A 17,063-nucleotide genomic window follows, 5' to 3' on the forward strand; every position below is an offset into this window, starting at 1 on the left:
AATGGTGGAGGCATAGCATGTGGGGAGTGACGTGTCACAGTTCAAAAATCACTTGTTCTGGGGCTGGAGAAAGCATGGTGTTAAGGCGCATGCCTCAAACGCAGCTGACCCTGGTTGATCCACTACGGGGTCTCCTACACATCACTGGGTATGGCCCAGGTACTCTGGGTGTGCCCCCCCCCCCCACACACACACACTAGCAGGAACTAAGCATGTTGATCCAAAGAAGCCTCATGTTTGATTTGACTAACACCTAAGCACAGTAAAGATGAGGGCCAGGAGGATCACTCCATGGTTTGGAAGCAGCCCCATGTGCTGGGGGAAAGGCAGTTGGAACGGAGAAAGAACCACTAAGTTAATGATGGTTGGAAGGATCACCCGGGATGGGAGATGTGCGCTGGAAGTAGACCAAGGACCACACATGATGGCCTCTCAGTATCTGTATTGCAAATTCTAACACCCCAAATGAGAGCGAGTGTAAGAAGGGTTGTACCCGCCACAGAGGCAGGGAGTGAGTGGGATGGGGTGGGGGTGGCGGGTGGGACACTGGGAACAACAGTGGTGGAAAACGTGCACTGGGAGAGGGACGGTGCTCGAGCATTGTATGACTGAAACGTAATCATGCACATTTGTAACTGTAGCTCGTGGTGATCCAATCAAACTTATTAAAACATAAAATAAATAAAAACACTGGCATTAAAAGAAAAAAGCCTCATGTTTATGTTACTGAGACAAACGATTGATTGCGATGCTCGGGCACCTTTTCCTACAGTGGAGGTTATTCTTAACAGCTCATGCACTATGTTTGCATGTTTGATCGTCTCCCTTTGCTGTGTGAACGTGTGAAGCAGTCTGGAACTTGTGCTCACAGGAGACATGTGCAAACCAGTGTCCCTTCCCCCGGAAAGGCTGCCAGACAGAGCAATGGCACATCAACGCTGCAAAAACATCAGCGCAAAGACCCAGGGGGCGCTCTCCCATCAGGGCTCACCCTCTCCTGCTGGCCTCCCCTCTAAGCTTCTGAGACCTGGGAAACAGGACGCCTGTAACTGACCAGCAGTGCCTGTAACTGGCCAGGGGAAACAGGAACTGCCCCCGCCCCCCGCCACGACTTCTATGCTAATGCCTGAAGCCAATTCAGATTTAGGTTTCATGAGGGTGGGGCAGAATCATTCTCCGAGATTGATGAATCATGCTTGGACAGGACCAGATGGAAGCACAGAACTTCCAGGCGAACGCCTCAGAGCAGAGCAGGAACACCCAAGGGCAAATTGCACGCACTTCCGAACTCCCAGAGGCTGTCAGGAACAGCAAGTGGAGTTCGGGGTATCAATCCGTGTAGCTGCTAGCACTGCGTGGAGGGTCCTGAACTTGAGCTCTTAACTTTGCAAACGGAGAAAGGAGACTCCAAGAAGGTAAGTGATGCAGCCAGGGCCGGGGTCACTGGCTAGGGGAACGCAGAAAAGACTCAAACCCAGACCAGTACCCCTTCTCCAAAATTGTGCGCTTCTCAAAGGCTGTGGCCTGACCGCAGAGACAAAAACAGCTGGCGGAAGAGTGTCAGAACGGTGTCGGACCTCAGGGGGACACCTTCCAAGCTGCATCTGAACACCCTGTCCCAGGGGACGCTCAGGTACTCAGGGGTATGAAGTACACAGACCCAAACCACACTTTCATTTGGGAGCTTCCAGCTCACTTCCAGGCAGAGTGTGTGTGTGTGGGGTGGAGATGTTCTCTACTTCTTACAAAGTTCTTTTGCTTTGCTGCTGGTAGCCAGTGGCTGAAACTCAAAGTCAGGAGAGGACCTTGCAGATGGTACAAAAGAAGGACTTGTAGAACGGCTGTCGGCCACTCCCTCCCTCTGGGACTTCCCTCTAGGCCCCCAAGACCAGAGGCCTGGAACGTCGGAGGAACTTGTGCTGGGGTGCGGGAGCTTGTCCTAGGAAGAGCAAACACAGTGACTCTGCCTGTTCAATTTCACACGCGTTGGCTGAGCACCTACTGTGTGCAAAGTGCTGAGCTGGGGGCAGAGATACATCCATCGCCAAAATGCAAAGCCACTGGGAGTGGGGGCACCGGGACTCTCTCTCTCTCTCTCTCTCTCTCTCTCTCTCTCTCTCACACACACACACACACCCCAAACTTTCAGGATGCAGGCCCCCAGAGCAGGCCTAATCTCCCCTCTTAGTCTCTTTCCATACAGCGCTGTATAGTGCCAATATTCACAAGTACCGTTTGAAGGGGGAGCTTTCTGCACTCTATTCATCCCGCGGGGATTGCTGAGTGATGGGCGAGGATGGGGATACGCGAGCTTGGCTGCTCATCGTCTGTGTGTTTGGAACTCTCTCCCCCGGGATCGGGAAATCCTTCTTATCTAATCTCTCCGCATTCCCTCTGTCCTCTTCTCTGCAGAGTGCTGAGTCTGGGGCAGCCGATGAAGAGACAGAGGGGAGCTATTTCACCAGAGTCACGGGGGGCCCTGTGTCCTCTACCAGCTGCCGTGTGACTTTCCTGGTCCCCTTTCTCTGCAAGGCACCGTGGCCCCCTGAGCTGTGCCCGAATAGCTGCGCTGGAAGTCCTTGAGTTTATCTTGAGTTGAAAATTACATTATCGCTTCCTGGGCTGGGCCAGCGCCCAGTCCCTGCTTAGCTGGGACTGAGACTTGGAAGCAGATAAGGAAAGGAAAGAATTCGTCCAAGGCAGGTCAGTCATCTTTCTGCAGGAAGGAACCTTCGCCCAAAGTCAACAAGAGCAAAGGAAATAAAGGCTTCCTGGTCTCTGCTTGGGGCTCACAGCGGGGAGGAGAGTCCGGCGGAGGAATCTGGCTGGAAAGGAAGGGGAACCTCTCTGCTCGAGGGGAGACGATCTGACTACACCATGGTTGCCGGGGCTCGGGGGATGATGGGGGCGGGCGACAGAGAGAAAGGGGGTGATGGGGTGGTGGGGGTAACAGTGATGGTGGTGATAGGGTGATGGTAGTGATGGTGGTGCTGGGAGGGACGGTGACAGTGATGGGTGTTTATGGGGGGTGGCGGGGGCCAAGGGGATGGCAGTGATGGTAGTGACGGTGGTGATAAGGGTGATGCAGAAGATGTGGGTAAAGGGGGTGAAGGAGGAGATGGGATGACGGTGGTAAAGGAGGTAAAGGGAGTGATGCTGGTGATGAAGGTAATGCTGGCTCAGGGGGCAAAGGGGGTGACGATGGTGATGGGATGACGCTGGTGAAGGAGGTGATGCAATGATGGTGGTGATGGAGGTCAAGGGGGTTGTGGTGGCGATAGGGTGAAGGGGGAGAAGGGGTGACAGGTATGACAGGGAGGCGGCAGCACTGTGTCATCCATAACACGCAGCCGACATTTCCGCCTGCTTTCTTTCTTTCTTTTTTTAATTTTTATGTTATTGAATCACTGTGACAAAAGTTACAAAGCTTTCAGGTTTAAGTCTCAGTCATATAATGGTCAAATCCCCATCCCTTCACCAGTGCACCTGTTCCCCCCACCAAGAACCCCAGTATACCCCCTCCCACACCCGTCCCCCCACCTGAGTGGCTAATGATCTTCACTTTACTCTCTCTATACTCTGAATACATTCAATATTTCAACAGAGAACTTACTATTATTATTTGGAATTCCCCCCCCCAACCCCAACAATAAAACCTGCTGAAAAGGCATCATTTGATAATTTGCTTTCCATGGCTGAGAGTGAAGATTATAGGAGCTCAGTTTTGGATTTCTGATATTTTAGCTCAGCTCACAGTCTAGATGCATTTCGATCAGAGGCCGCGGGGTGCCAAAATGGGTTAGCAGACCTTCCGGATCATAGTCTTGAAGGGGCAGAGGGGCCGTGCCGTGCGCGGCTGCTCTGGATCTTGTCTGGGCGGAGAGCGTGTCCGGCTGCTTTCTATGCCTCCCCGAATCTTCATTAAAAGCCACAGCAAACCTTGGAGCTCGAGACCTTGTCTTTTACCAGAGCCCATTTCTAGAGGCTGGCAGAGGCTTCAGAGGGTGAGTGAAGACGGAAAATGCTCCCTGCCCTCGTCACACACCAGCCCCCAATGCGGGTACTTCTCAGGTGCCAGGAAGAGAAGCTCCGCCAGAGCGATAGCACAGCGGGTAGGGCGTTTGCCTTGCATGCGGCCGACCCGGGTTCGATCCCCGGCATCCCATATGGTCCCCAAAGCACCGCCAGAAGTAATTCCTGAGTGCAGAGCTAGGATTAACCCCTGAGCATCGCTGGGTGTGACCCAAAAAGGAAAAAAAAAGAGACGCTCCGTGGACAGGGGCCCGGGCAGCTGCCAGCCCTGCCACGGGAGGGATATGCCTGTGATCGCCGGACACTGGGTGCGTCCCTGTCCTTCTCTCACTGCTGCCAGCCTCAGTCTCAGCAGAGAGCTGCTACGGTCCCGCCTCAGAGGGGCCTCACTTGGCTGTGTTTTAAAATCCTGTTTGTTTGTTTTTTTTATTTTGGGGGGTGGGGGTGGGAAATCACACCTGGGGATTCTCAGAAATTACTCCTGGCGGTGCTCTAGGGAACATATGGGATGCCGGGGATGGAACCCAGGTCGGCCACGTGCAAGCCAAATTCCCTACCTGCTGCACTATGGATATTTTTCTGTGGCTCGTTACCAAACACTCGCTGTGTCCGAGAACTAGGGACAGAGCGGAGATGGAGCAGACGAGATGAAGCTACTCAGCAGACGAATGAATGACTGAATAGTTAAGGCGCGCAGTGATCAGAAGGTGGATAGAGGCCGGGAAGGGCCGTACTAGAACTGTATCACACCCAGGGATGTCTCTGAGCACCTGACGGTCCAGGTGAGAACATGACAAGAAGGGGACATCCTGAGGAGACCAGAGACCAATCCCCCAAGACAAGGGTCAGGAGCAGGTCTACGGCGGAAGCCCAGGGAACCTCTCTCTTTGGGCTGGAGTGGGGAATCGGGACGAGGGTCAGGAGCACAGAGCCGGGCAGAGACAGGCCAGGAGAATGAGTGGGGGATCCTCACGGAAAGGAATCTCAAGTGTTCACAGGCTCGAAGGTTATTTCTATTTCATTTATTTTGGGCTTGGGGGGGGGCGACACCCAGCAGTGATCAGGGTTTACTTCTGCACTCAGTACTCTGCACTCAGGGGCCACTCCTAGCTGGGCTCAGGGGACCCTATGGGGTGCCAGGGATCAAATTAGCACCTGCGAGTGAACCGTGAGCACCCTCCCTGCTGTACTCCTTCCGATCCAGATTATTTTTGCTCCTAAGGGCTCGCTCTGGCTTCCGAGATGAGAGAAGGAAACTTCACATGAGAGCACTCCAAAAGAGCTAGGCACTGACTCCAAGGCACGGGGGAGGAGATGGGAGGTGTCCAGAGCGTTTGCTAATGGGCAGGAGGGTCCAGTTTTCAGGCCCTAGACGTGGCGTGAGATGCCACGGCCTCCACCGAAAGTGGCTGAGGGTCTGGTCTGCAAGATGATGGATCAATATTGCTCAACGTGAGTCGATGCAGTGTTTGTGGGCTTGGAGCTGTTGTGTACCTGGGAAGCTCAAGATCGGGAAAAAGCTTCCAGCAACCCCAAAGGAGGTGGTTGTTGAGCAGCAGAGGGTGCCATGGAAAGATCCTGAAGAAATATAACTTCAGGGGTGGGAAGGCAGATCGGTCTGGTTCCGGCCCTGTCAGCACCGTGAGGCTCTTCCACACCAAGGGGCGTGGCCTTCTCTGCCCAAACGCTGGTTTTGAGCTGGGGCTCCTGTAGGGGTGCAGGGGACACCCTCTCCCTGGATCTCTCTCCACCCGGAGCAGAGGGGGCCCCAGGACAGGCCGGAAAAAAAGAATGAAAGGATAAAGGCCTCCCAGAACCTGGCCCTGTCCCACACACTGTGAAAAATCAGCATTTTTCAGATTTTGGGAAACCAGCCAAAAGCTTGCAACCCTCTGAGGAGCGCTCATTCCGGAAAAGTGACTGGGATTTGGTAGATCAGAGTTCTGGGGGTGAAATGCTTGTTCCCCCCCACACCCCATCTTGGCGTAGGAAGAGCCTTCCCTGTCTGCAGTGGTGTAAAGAACTCCAGGTTGCCTGGGGTCGCGGGGTCAGTGGGGGAATAATGGGCATAAAGAGGCATAAGGGGAGACCAGGAAGCAGGTTGTTGGTAGGAGGCTTGATGCGCTGACATATCTCGGGGCTACAGAAGGAGATGCTCGTGAGAGGTGTGTCCCCCGGGGGAGACTTGAGAAAACCCCAAGCTCTTGCATGAGCCAGCTCTGAGGGTCCCGCTGGAAATGAAAGCAAAGGCACTTACACTTGCTGGGGTGCTGACGGCAAGCCCCCTAATTCACATGCAGACTCCTGGCAAAAGGTGGAGACTTAGTGGTTTAAATGTTGTATGTTTATGTGTGTGTGTGTGGGAGGGGGGTTGCATCAAATGATACTATAGCAAGCAGGGTCCCGGGTTTGATCCCTGGAACCACATATGGTCCCCAAAGCCCAGCCAGGTGTGATCCCTTAGCATAAAGCCAGGACTAAGCCCTGAGCATCGATGTGTGTGGTCCCCAAACAAAAACAAAACAATTAAAAAACCTCAACAAGAGCAACAACCACAAAGCCTGTTGGAGCCAGAGAGACAGAAAGAACAGGAGGTTAGGTGCTGGCCTTGCACCCCTCTGGCCCAGGTTCCAGCACTGGTAACACCTGGGGTCTTCCAGGCACCAGGGGGAATGATCCCTGGGCACAGAGACAAGAGTCAGCCCTGAGAAACACCAGGCGTGTCCCCCTCCCCCAGCGAGGTAAAAATCCTGTCCACTGGTTAGCTGGTCACCAAGCTAATGGAGCAGAAGCTTCAGGAACTCATCCCCCCGGTAAGTCCCTATTCACAGACGGGGAGCACAGACACCACAGAATGTCTGGGAAGGACCGGGAAGGACCTTTAATACCTGGGAAGATGCTAAACCTCACATCAGCAATGTCTGAGAAGCAGGGACCCAGTTTCCGCTTTTCAACATTTTATTATTTAATGCTCTGATTTCCAGGGAAAGGTAGTTCTTTGAAAAGATCAGCAAGACTTGAAAAACCTTTAACTAGACTAGTCTGACCAAGAATTAAAAAAAAATGATAGTCAAATCAGGAATGACAGTGGAGAACATCACATACGAATATTACAGAAATAGCACGAGAGAGGAAGCTACGAACAACTCTACCTGCCAAGGCCTTACACCATCTAGATAAAATGGAGAGAAGTTCAGAATGATACAAACTATGAAAACGGACTCAAGAACAAAAGTCAAAGGAAAATCAAGGGTGCAGAGAGATAGTTCGGGGCTGAAGGGGCCTGCCTTGCATGCAGCTGCCCCCGGTTCAATCCCCAGCACTGCACAGCCCCCTGAACACTGCCAGGTGTAGCCCAGGTAACCCACGGCACCTCAGAGTCTGAGCAGCACCACATCCTTTTTCTTCAATTTTTAAAATAATGAATCACCATGAGAAACAGTTACAGACTTACAAACTTTCGTGATTGCGTTTCAGTCACATAATAATTGAGTAGCTTTATCTTTACCGGTGCCCATCCTCCACCCCTAATGTTCCCAGTATCCCTCCCGCCACCCCCCACGCTCCCCTGCCTCTGTAGCAAGCACATTCTCTCTCTCTCTCTTTCTCTCTCTCTCTCTCTCTCTCTCTCTCTCTCTCTCTCTCTCTCTCCTTTTGAACACCAGATCCTTGGGCTCTTGCCTTGAACCACCAGCTGGATTGGCCCAGTACTGCCGAGAGCATCACTCAGACCCTTTGAGCATCATTTGGGGGACCACCCTGCAAAAATTTTGTTTAAAGAAAGGAAAATAGATCTATGAGAACTACGAAAGTTAAATCGGCCATTTCAAAACTTCCCACAAAATGAAATTGGCTTTACTGGCGCTTCCCAATCAAATACTAAAGAGATGAATATGATGACTATAACCCTTTGCAAATGAGTCTCAAAAGATTGAAGACAAGGAAATACATGTCAGCTCATTCTAAGAGCCTGGTTTTCCTGATAGAACCACACAGTTATCACCATAAAAAATGTGGATGAGTATTTTTATAAACTTTAATTTTTTTAGATTAAAAAATATTCTTACTACCAGTGAACTGAATCCAGCAAAACATTAAAAGGGTTTATAAACCATAGTCAAATGAAATAACTAGAAGAGTGTGAATTTGGTTTAAAATCAAGTCTCAATCATATCAGCCGGAGAGACAGAACAGAAGACAAGGCATTTATTTGCCTTAACTTGCCCAGCATCACATATGGTCCCCTGAGCATTACACGAATGAGCCCTGAGTGTATCAGACAAGAGTAAGCCATGGGCACTTCTGGGCTCAAAATCCAGAATAAGTAAGTAGAATAATGCTTATTTAATAAAAGACATCATCTCAACCCCATTACAAATTGAATCAGAATGAGATTTTTATAAGGTAGCACTGTAGCACTGTCATCCCATTGTTCATCGATTTGCTCAAGCAGGCACCAGCAACGTCTCCATTGTGAGACTTGTTGTTACTGTTTTTGGCATATTGAATATGCCACGAGGAGAATATGCCAGGCTCTGCTGTGCAGGCGGGATACTCTCGGTAGCTTGCCGGGCTCTCCGAGAGGGGTGGAGGAATCGAACCCAGCTCGGCCGCATGCAGAGCAAACGCCCTACCTGCTGTGCAATATATTGCTCCAGTCCAGTGAAAATGAGGTCATTGGACTGAATCTTTATGACTGGTGTTCGTAGAAAAAGGAGAAATTTAGAGATAACATGGTAAAAATAAAATATGACTATCAAGGCATAAACTGGGGTGATGCATCTAAAGCTTGAAGAATACCCCAAAACACCAATAAATTGCCTTAAGGAGAGAATTTTTATCCCCAGCTCTTGGCAACATTTTGATCTGAATGTTTCTACCTTGACCAACATCGTTGTTTAAGCCACGCAGTTTATGGCACTTTTTCTCTGGGTAAGGTATAGCAGTCTCAGTGCACCCAGACATTAATAATTCATGTTGCTCTTACATTGGTACATACAGAATAAGTATAACATGTGAAGTATGATGCTGATTTTAGGATTAAATAACATTTTGCCATCTTCTCCACATATTTGTCATCAGACTCTAGTTATTACCTTCAAACAAGATTTGAAAAAGTTCTTAGCCAATTTAAGTATGACTTTCAGAATCAATTTTATAGCTACTATTGGATCAGAAAAATATGGTCTCTCTAAGTTAAAGAGTTCTGGAGGGGCTGGAGCAATAACACAGCAGGGAGGGCATTTGCCTTGCACACAGCCCAACCCAGGTTCGATTCCCAGCATCCCATATGGTCCCCTAAGCACCTCCAGGAGTAATTCCTGAGTGCAGAGCCAGGAGTAACCCCTGAGCATCACCAGGTGTGACCTAAAAAGGAAAAAAAAAAGAGTTCTGGAAAACCAGAAATGGGCTGGGGAGATGTTTAGCAGAAGGGGGCCCTGGGTTCAATCCTTGGCACTCTGCAGTCCCCTGAGCACTGTCATCAATGAGTACCCCTACTCCCACCTGAGCAACCACAATGAAAATAGCCCTCTAGGGCCACAAACTGTGACCCAAGACCCCTCCAAAAATAAATAAAATTCTTGGAAAAAACAAAACAAAACAAGGATTACAATGATTCAAGAAACTTGGTCTAATTTGGCATTATTGTCAAGAGACATCACACCACGTGAAAATGTTATATACAATAACATCTTTCCTGATGCAAAGGTCATAAAAATTATTTAATTTCCCATTAATTTTAATGGGAAAGGTATATAGCAATCTATAAATTCTATACAGTATTTTTCTGGCTCATGACCAGAATACCAGACATGTATAATAATGATTAAAGTCATGCTTTGGGCTAGTTCCTGGCTTTCGGTCATATAAAAACCATAATTTTGCATGCATGTTTTCAATTTTGTCATGACGAAAGTCGATTTGTCCATGTGGGAGGACAGAACAGATTCTGAGGAACCGCCTGCGCGCTTGATCTCTCCCTTCTGAGGCTTGGAGGTGTAGCCCGGGGAACTGCTGCTTTGGCACCATCACTGTTCGAGGTGAAGCAGCAATGACAGCGGGAATGCAGCCTACAGCCCCCGTCAGTAGCCAGCCCCCTACACCTGCTCCGACCGCATCTTCCAAGGCCACCCTGGTGGTTTGCTGTGCAAAGCCAGAGGGACCGTGCCAAAGGCCTGACAGGTGTCTTCCTGGGTTTCACAGTGAGGACTGGCTCTCACAGGAAGCCCAGGTCCTCCCGGGGTCCAGCCACCTGATGAAGTCCACTGCTCAAAGGCGAGGGCCACGTCTGGGCTTTGCCCTTGAGTCCTGGTGGTTATTCAGCTGAGCTACCTTCAAGCCAGTGCAATCCTTTGACATCTGCACTTCACCCTCCCTCCTGCCATGGAAAAGCTATTGTTCAACTTGACATAGAGCTTTGGGCACCCTCTTAAGGCTCCTAGGGCTATCTGTCTCTCCCCTTGCGGGGAGGCTCGGCTGCCAGTTGGGGTAGGGAAGAGAATGAGCAGTTGACTTAGGGGTTCATCTTGGAAAGAGAGAAGGAGAGAGAGAGAGAAAGAGAGAGAGAGAGAGGCAGAGACAGAGACTGTCTTGTAAGAGAAAGAGAAACACGGTACCAAAATACCAAGTAGCAATACCCAACAAGGATGGTGTATGCAGCATGAACCAAAGTTCCAACCAGAGTTCAGTGGCATTTGCACCTTTGATTGTATTTGCTTATGCCTCCCTCTAAGCAAATCTGGCAACTGCACCAGGCTCCAGCTGCGCTGTGTGAAAGACAACATGGCACCCGGGTAAAACAAGGCGGGGGGGGGGGGTGCAGGCATCAGAGGGTCCCATTAGCGGTGGCCCGGCATCGTTCCCAGACAACTTCAATCGCCTTTCCAGAAACAGCAACTCAGAAAGGCGCCATAGAACCACTGCACACGATCCATAGCCCAGGGAGACCCGAGGCTGGGTTCCTCAGAAATGAGGCAGCCAAGACGTGGGCACCTCACGACATAAGGACAGAGGATATTTAAACAAAAAAAAATCTGATCCGCAGACAACAAAAGGCAGAAAGTCCACAGTCCCGTGTTCCAGGCCGATTAGGAACCACTTTCATCAATGCGGAATACCGATTATCAGCACATTGAAACAGCGATTAACAGGAACAAATAAAAGTGCCAGGGTGGGAAGGATTTTTTACAGCAAGGAACAGAAGTTTTCATCTTTGTTTAAATAAGACTTCAAAAGGACTCCACATATCAACAGATCATGAGATCACTGGGGTGTGTGTGTTGGGGGGGGGTTGGGGGGAGAAAGGTTAACTTCAACACACAGCAGAGCGCCGTAAACAAACTTCTGATCTGCTTCGAGATCAGTTGGCATTTTTCTACCTGGGCCGGCAGACTGCAATTAGCACCGGGCGACTTTAAACACCCTTTAAGAGTTGCCTTCGATGGCTGGTGAACTCGCCGAGCAGGGTGGCGGAAGGCCAATGTTTATTTTTGCCCATTACCTGTTTTATTAATGGGATTGTGGGCTACGGGGCCTCCAGGCACACACAAATATATTAAAATAGCCCACACTGTAATGAAGTGGCACAGAGGGGATAAGAGCAAATGAAGTGGCTGTTAGACTTGCCATGGGTGTTGTCTAGGTCAGATATTTCAATGCTCTCAGGGCAGAGCCTGGTGAATTTTACTTCTCAAGGCTACAAAATAGGGGTTGTATTTTCTGGATTTTTTTTTGTTGTTATAAATGGGGGCTTTCTTCACAAATAAAAGATACACATAAAGAAAAATACCCCCGTGGCTGTGTTGGGAGGGAAAGACGAGAATTTCTTAGCGTGCTCAAGTGGACCAAAAATAGCATCCATCAAAGACATGGCATCTCCTGAATCCCTGGGAGACAGGCTCAGAGTGTATCAAATTTGTGAGTAACCATTAATCCAGGCTCAGGAGTTTCTTCTCCAAGAAAAAACTCTGAATTCTGAGCCCACATTTTGTTCATTTTTTTTTTTTAAATGTCTTTTGCAGTGCAGGGATTGAACCTAGATCCCCACATAGGCGAGACGGTTCCTCTAAGTCACATACCAGCCCTGCCTCCGAGTTTTTTTTGTTATTCTGGGCCACACACTATAATATTCAGGAGTGATTCCTGGCTCTGTACTCGGGAATCACTCCTGGGGGTGCACAGGGTACCAGAGGGGATCAAACCAAGGTCACCTGAGTGCCCTCCCTACTGTATGATTGCTCCAACCTGAGTGGTTTTTTTTTTTGCAAAAAGGAACAAGAACCAAGTGATCAATTCGCCGCTGATAGTGAAGGCAGGAGAAATGCTCACAGAAACGAGAACCGACTCCTGAGTCCGCTAGAGGGGAGAGTCCAGGCTTCCGAGCCAGCACTGCTTCGTTCTCTGGGTTGATGGTCCTCGAAGGTGGCAGTGACACATCAGACAGATTTAGAAATAGACACTGTGAGTTTCCTTTCTGCCTTGATGGCTGCAAATCACCACCACCAGGCCTGAAACAATCCCCTGCGTGGACCTGCTGTGACCCTTCCAAGGAGCAAACAGGCCAACGAGGAGCCTGTGGAACAAAAGCCAGGGACACAGTGCTCAGGTGAAGCAGAGCCCAACAGTGCTCTGCCCTGGGACCCGCTGCAAAAGAACAAGAAAGGAGACCGGAAGTACTTACGAGGATCCTGGACTTGCTGTCGGAGGCGGCCCTGAAGAAATGAAAGAAAAACAGAAGAAATGATGTGGGTGGATGGAGGGACCTGGGAGGGTCAAAGTCACAGACTTTACTCAAATACTCTGGGGCCAAGAGCTATTTTTTTTATTCTTGAGATTATTCTGCCCCTTTCCCTCCAACCACCTCAACGAAAAAGCACAATGGTGAAATGGTACCTGGAAAGCTGAAAACGCTCAGACTAGTGCTGAAAACTGAGTCCAGGGGCCGGAGCAATAGCACAGTGGGGAGGGCATTTACCTTGCCCACGACTGACGGACCCAGGTTCAATCCCAGAACCCCATATCATATGGTCCCCCAGCAACACCAGGAGTGATTCCTGACTGCAGAGCCAGGAGTAACCCCTGAGCATTGCCAAGTGTGACCAAAAAAGCAAAAAAAAAAAAAAAAAAAGAGTCCAGAGAGGAGTGGGCGTCCACCTGCAGCGGGTGTCTCCAGAAGGAGGCGGGTTAATTTACCGGGGGATTCTTTCTGATGGTCTCGGCCCACCGGGATCTGCTGGGCAGGGTAGAAGGATGCCTGGGGCATGGCATGAGTCTCCCCGACTCCTGCACGCACACAGGACACCCTCGCTGACCTGAGGAGCTGGGGTGCTGGGGTGACTTGGACTCCAGCCCCGCTCTGCTGGGCACTGAACCTCACGCCTGGGCCTCAGCCGGCTAATCTGGAAGAACAGGCGCAACTCCCCTGGCGTCAGCCGGGACTGGGCTCGGAGTCCGTGCTCCCCACGGGCTCATTCTTCCCACCCCATCCCCGAGGGAGGCCACTTACCAAATTTGACGAACAGAACCCCGGTGGTGGACACCACCTTCTTGCCGTTGGTGGCCACGCACTGGAAGTAGCCTGTGTCAGTGGTGTCCAGGTTTCTGATCCGCAGCCGGGAGCCGTAGTTGGTGGCCCTGAAGGACACCCTCCGGGGCTCCTGGACCACGGGCGCGTCGTTTTTGAACCAGCGGATGGTCGGAGGGGGGTTCCCCGAGACTCGGCAGTGCAGCTCGGCCGTCTGGCCCAGGGACGTGGTGATGTTATTCATGGGCTCATCCAGGCTCAGGTACGAATCTGCGAGCAAGGGCACAGGAGGCCGGGTGAGGGCAGCGGACGGTGGAGAGGACCCCAGAGAGAGCACCCCAATCCAGACCAGGGACCCCAGAGAGCTGAACAGGAGCAGCATGGTGGAGACACTCAAGATCTGAAATGATGCATTGGAAGGGAACCTCCCTCACTGTGTGTGCACATCTGCACGCACGCATGCATGCACGCGTGCACACACACACATTAAACAGTCACCCGCAGATCTCATGATTGAAAAAATAGCACTGTAGCACTGTTGTCCCGTTGTTCACCGATTTGCTCAAGTGGGCACCAGGAACGTCTCCATTGTGAAACTATTGTTACTGTTTTTGGCATATTGAATATGCCACGGGGAGCTTGCCAGGCTGTGCCGTGGGGGTGGGATACTCTTGGTAGCTTGCCAGGCTCTCCGAGAGGGACGGAGGACTTGAACCTGGGTCGGCTTCATGCAAGGCAAATGCCCTACCCGAGATTGGAAAACTACTGAGTCAAACCTGAGGTTTGCAGAAGTCTATGCAGAAAAACTCTGGAAAACAAAAGGTGCTTTCTAGTTTAAAACAAATGTGCTTTCTGGGGAGGGGGGAGTTCGGGGTCACACCTGGTGGAGTCTGGAGGCTACTCCTGGCTCTGTGCTAAGGTGTGCACTGAGTGGTAGCTGGGGAACTATATGGTGCCAGGGATACTTTAACCCCTGTCCTGTCTCTCAGCAATGAACAATGGGATGACAGTGCTATGCTCTAGGGATCTCAATGAAAATGGTTACATTTTTAAAAAAAATATCTCAGGGCTGGAATGATAGTAGAAGTAGGTAAAGCATTTACCCTGCAAGTGGCTGACTCGGGTTCAATCCCCAGCATCCTGCGTGATTCCCTGAGCCTGCAAGGAGTAATTCCTGAGTGCAGAGCCAGGGGTAACTCTGAGCACTGAGGGTGTGTCCCCCAAATAAGACACCAGCAGCCCCAGCAAAAACAAAGGGTTTTTTTTTTGTTTGTTTGTTTTTAAATAGGAAATGGCTGATTATCTACCCAACTGGTTGGTTTTCTCACCAAGCCCAGTCCTGACCTTGTGGAACAGGAAACCTCAAGGATGAACCATTTGCCCCCAAATCACTTAAGTATTACACGGCAGGGGAGGGGAGTGAATTGGCCCCCACAGCCTTCTGGGGCGTGTATCTCAACAGGGGCCAGAGGGAGCCCCGAGGGCCCCAGGATATTCCACGAGGCCACAGGTGAAAATCCTGCAAGTGGGGAGGCCACAGAAAACTAGGGAGTCGATGACTAGGACGGGGTGGGGAGCATAGGCAGAAAACAAGGTCATCGGACGGGGATGGCGGTCGGGAAAGGCTGTGGAACACTCTCAAAGCAGGCAGGTGAGGACAAGGCAGCTGGAAGCCAAGTGCGGTCTCGACCCAGAGAGAACAGACAATGCCATCCACTGGGTTCCCCGAGCCCCATCCCCGGCCAGGGAATTGGGCGCTGACTTCTTCCTGATCACGAAGGACGCTCCCATTCATGGGTCATCTGTGTCTGCCCATTAGTAAGTTCCACAAGCAAACGGCCCGGCCCGCGGCTTGGCAAAGACGGGGAGCGACTCGTGTCTAACACATGGAAACATCTTGTGACGGGAATCAAAGAAAGTGGAAACGCATGTCTGTGCGGCCGCTATCAGTCTGGCTGTTAACACAGCCCTGGCCGCCAGCCACGCTCTTCCTGGAGCCAGCGGGGCCCCTCGGGGGCAGCCTCCTTGGGAAAGGGCCTCGTGTCCCGGGAGGGACCTGAAGCTGGGGCTGGGCCCAGCAAGTTCCAGACACGTCCCCCTCCTTGAGAGCACCCACGGGGCACCCCAACAAAGGCGTCCAGCACAGAGAAGTGCTACTCGCTCAGCTAGAACCTCACCTCCCTGGCTTGAGACCGTGGGGTCTGGGGTCTGTTCTTCCTGGGACAGCTGGCGCTCTCTTTCAGGTGGCCAGACTAACACACGGTGGCAGGAAGCAGACACGGGCACCGCTGGACACCGCACAAAGCGAACCAGCCTCCGTGGGGGAGCCTGCCTATTCCTATTTGCTTTCGGGGGCTCAGTCCTGTTCCACGGCGGAGGCACACCGACACGGTGGATGCCTCCTAGGTCTTCCCTCCTTTCTTCCCAAGACCACCAGAGCTGGGTGGGAGGGCAGGAGAGCAGCTCAGCAGTACAGACGTGCATTTGTACTTTATTTGGTTCCCGCCACAAGATGTTTTCGTTGCTCCCCGTCTCTGCCAAACTGAGGGCCAGGCCACTGGCTTGTCTGTCTGGATCCCTGAGTGACCTTCTCTCTCCCAGGAGCAAACCTGGTATTAATGATGATGACAATCTCAACGATAGCGATGGTGATTCAATAAGGGCCATGATAACAGCTCACAGCTAACGTACTTATTACCTGGGCAGGGATTGCAAGCTATAATTATCCCCATTTTACGCAAGAAAACCCCAGAGAGAGAGAGAGACAGAGACAGAGAGACAGAGACAAAGACAGAGACAGAGAGACAGAGACAGAGACAAAGAGACAGAGAGGTTAAAAAGCTGCCCAAGGTCACAAGAGTAGGTTGGAAATCACAATCCCAGAAGGTTCTTTTGTAGACAAGTGAACTGACTCTAAAGATTCTGCCTACATGGCAGAGCAGTAAGAGAACCAGAAGTGCCAACACAGCCTTGAGGGAGAGTCAAGTCAGAGGCCTGTGATGGCCTCACTTCAAGACCTACTATACGGCTATATTAGTCAAGGGGCAGGTGAGAGAACAGCCTGTAAGGAGCTTACTTTGTGTGCTGCTGACCTGGGTTCACTCCCTGGCACTCCATAAGGTCCCCCAAGCCCACTTGAAGTGATTCCTGAGTGCAGGAGTTAGTTCTGAGCATCTATTGGGTGTGGCGAAAGAAAGAAAGAAAGAAAGAAGGAAAGAAAGAAAGAAAGAAAGAAAGAAAGAAAGAAAGAAAGAAAGAAAGAAAGAAAGAAAGAAAGAAAGAAAGAAAGAAAGAAGAGAGAAAGGAAGAAAAGAAAAGAAGGAGGGAGGGAGAAAGAGAAAGAAATAAAGGAGGGAAGAAAGAACAGAAGGAAGAAAGGAAAAAAGAGAGAAAGAACAAGAGAAAAAGGAAGAAAAGAAAGGAAGGGAGGGAGGAAGAGAAAGAAAAAAGGAAGAAAAGAAGGAAAAGGAAGAGAGGAAACAAAGAAAGGAAGAAAGATAAAGAAAGA

General features: G+C 50.8%; 1 protein-coding gene across 1 annotated transcript in view; it reads right to left on the reverse strand.

The window, feature by feature from the left end:
• The window catches only part of ROR1 (receptor tyrosine kinase like orphan receptor 1), a 402,488-nt gene that overhangs the window by 115,617 nt on the left and 269,808 nt on the right, over nucleotides 1-17,063 (reverse strand). Inside the window, exons 3-4 of the mRNA XM_055139263.1 lie at nucleotides 13,538-13,825; nucleotides 12,713-12,743 (exon numbers count right to left, since the gene is read on the reverse strand). Coding sequence (XP_054995238.1) covers nucleotides 12,713-12,743; nucleotides 13,538-13,825 — 319 coding nt within the window. The remainder of the gene's footprint in view (nucleotides 1-12,712; nucleotides 12,744-13,537; nucleotides 13,826-17,063) is intronic.

This window comes from Sorex araneus, chromosome 5, assembly GCF_027595985.1.
Source record: "Sorex araneus isolate mSorAra2 chromosome 5, mSorAra2.pri, whole genome shotgun sequence".
Classification (NCBI taxonomy): domain Eukaryota; kingdom Metazoa; phylum Chordata; class Mammalia; order Eulipotyphla; family Soricidae; genus Sorex; species Sorex araneus.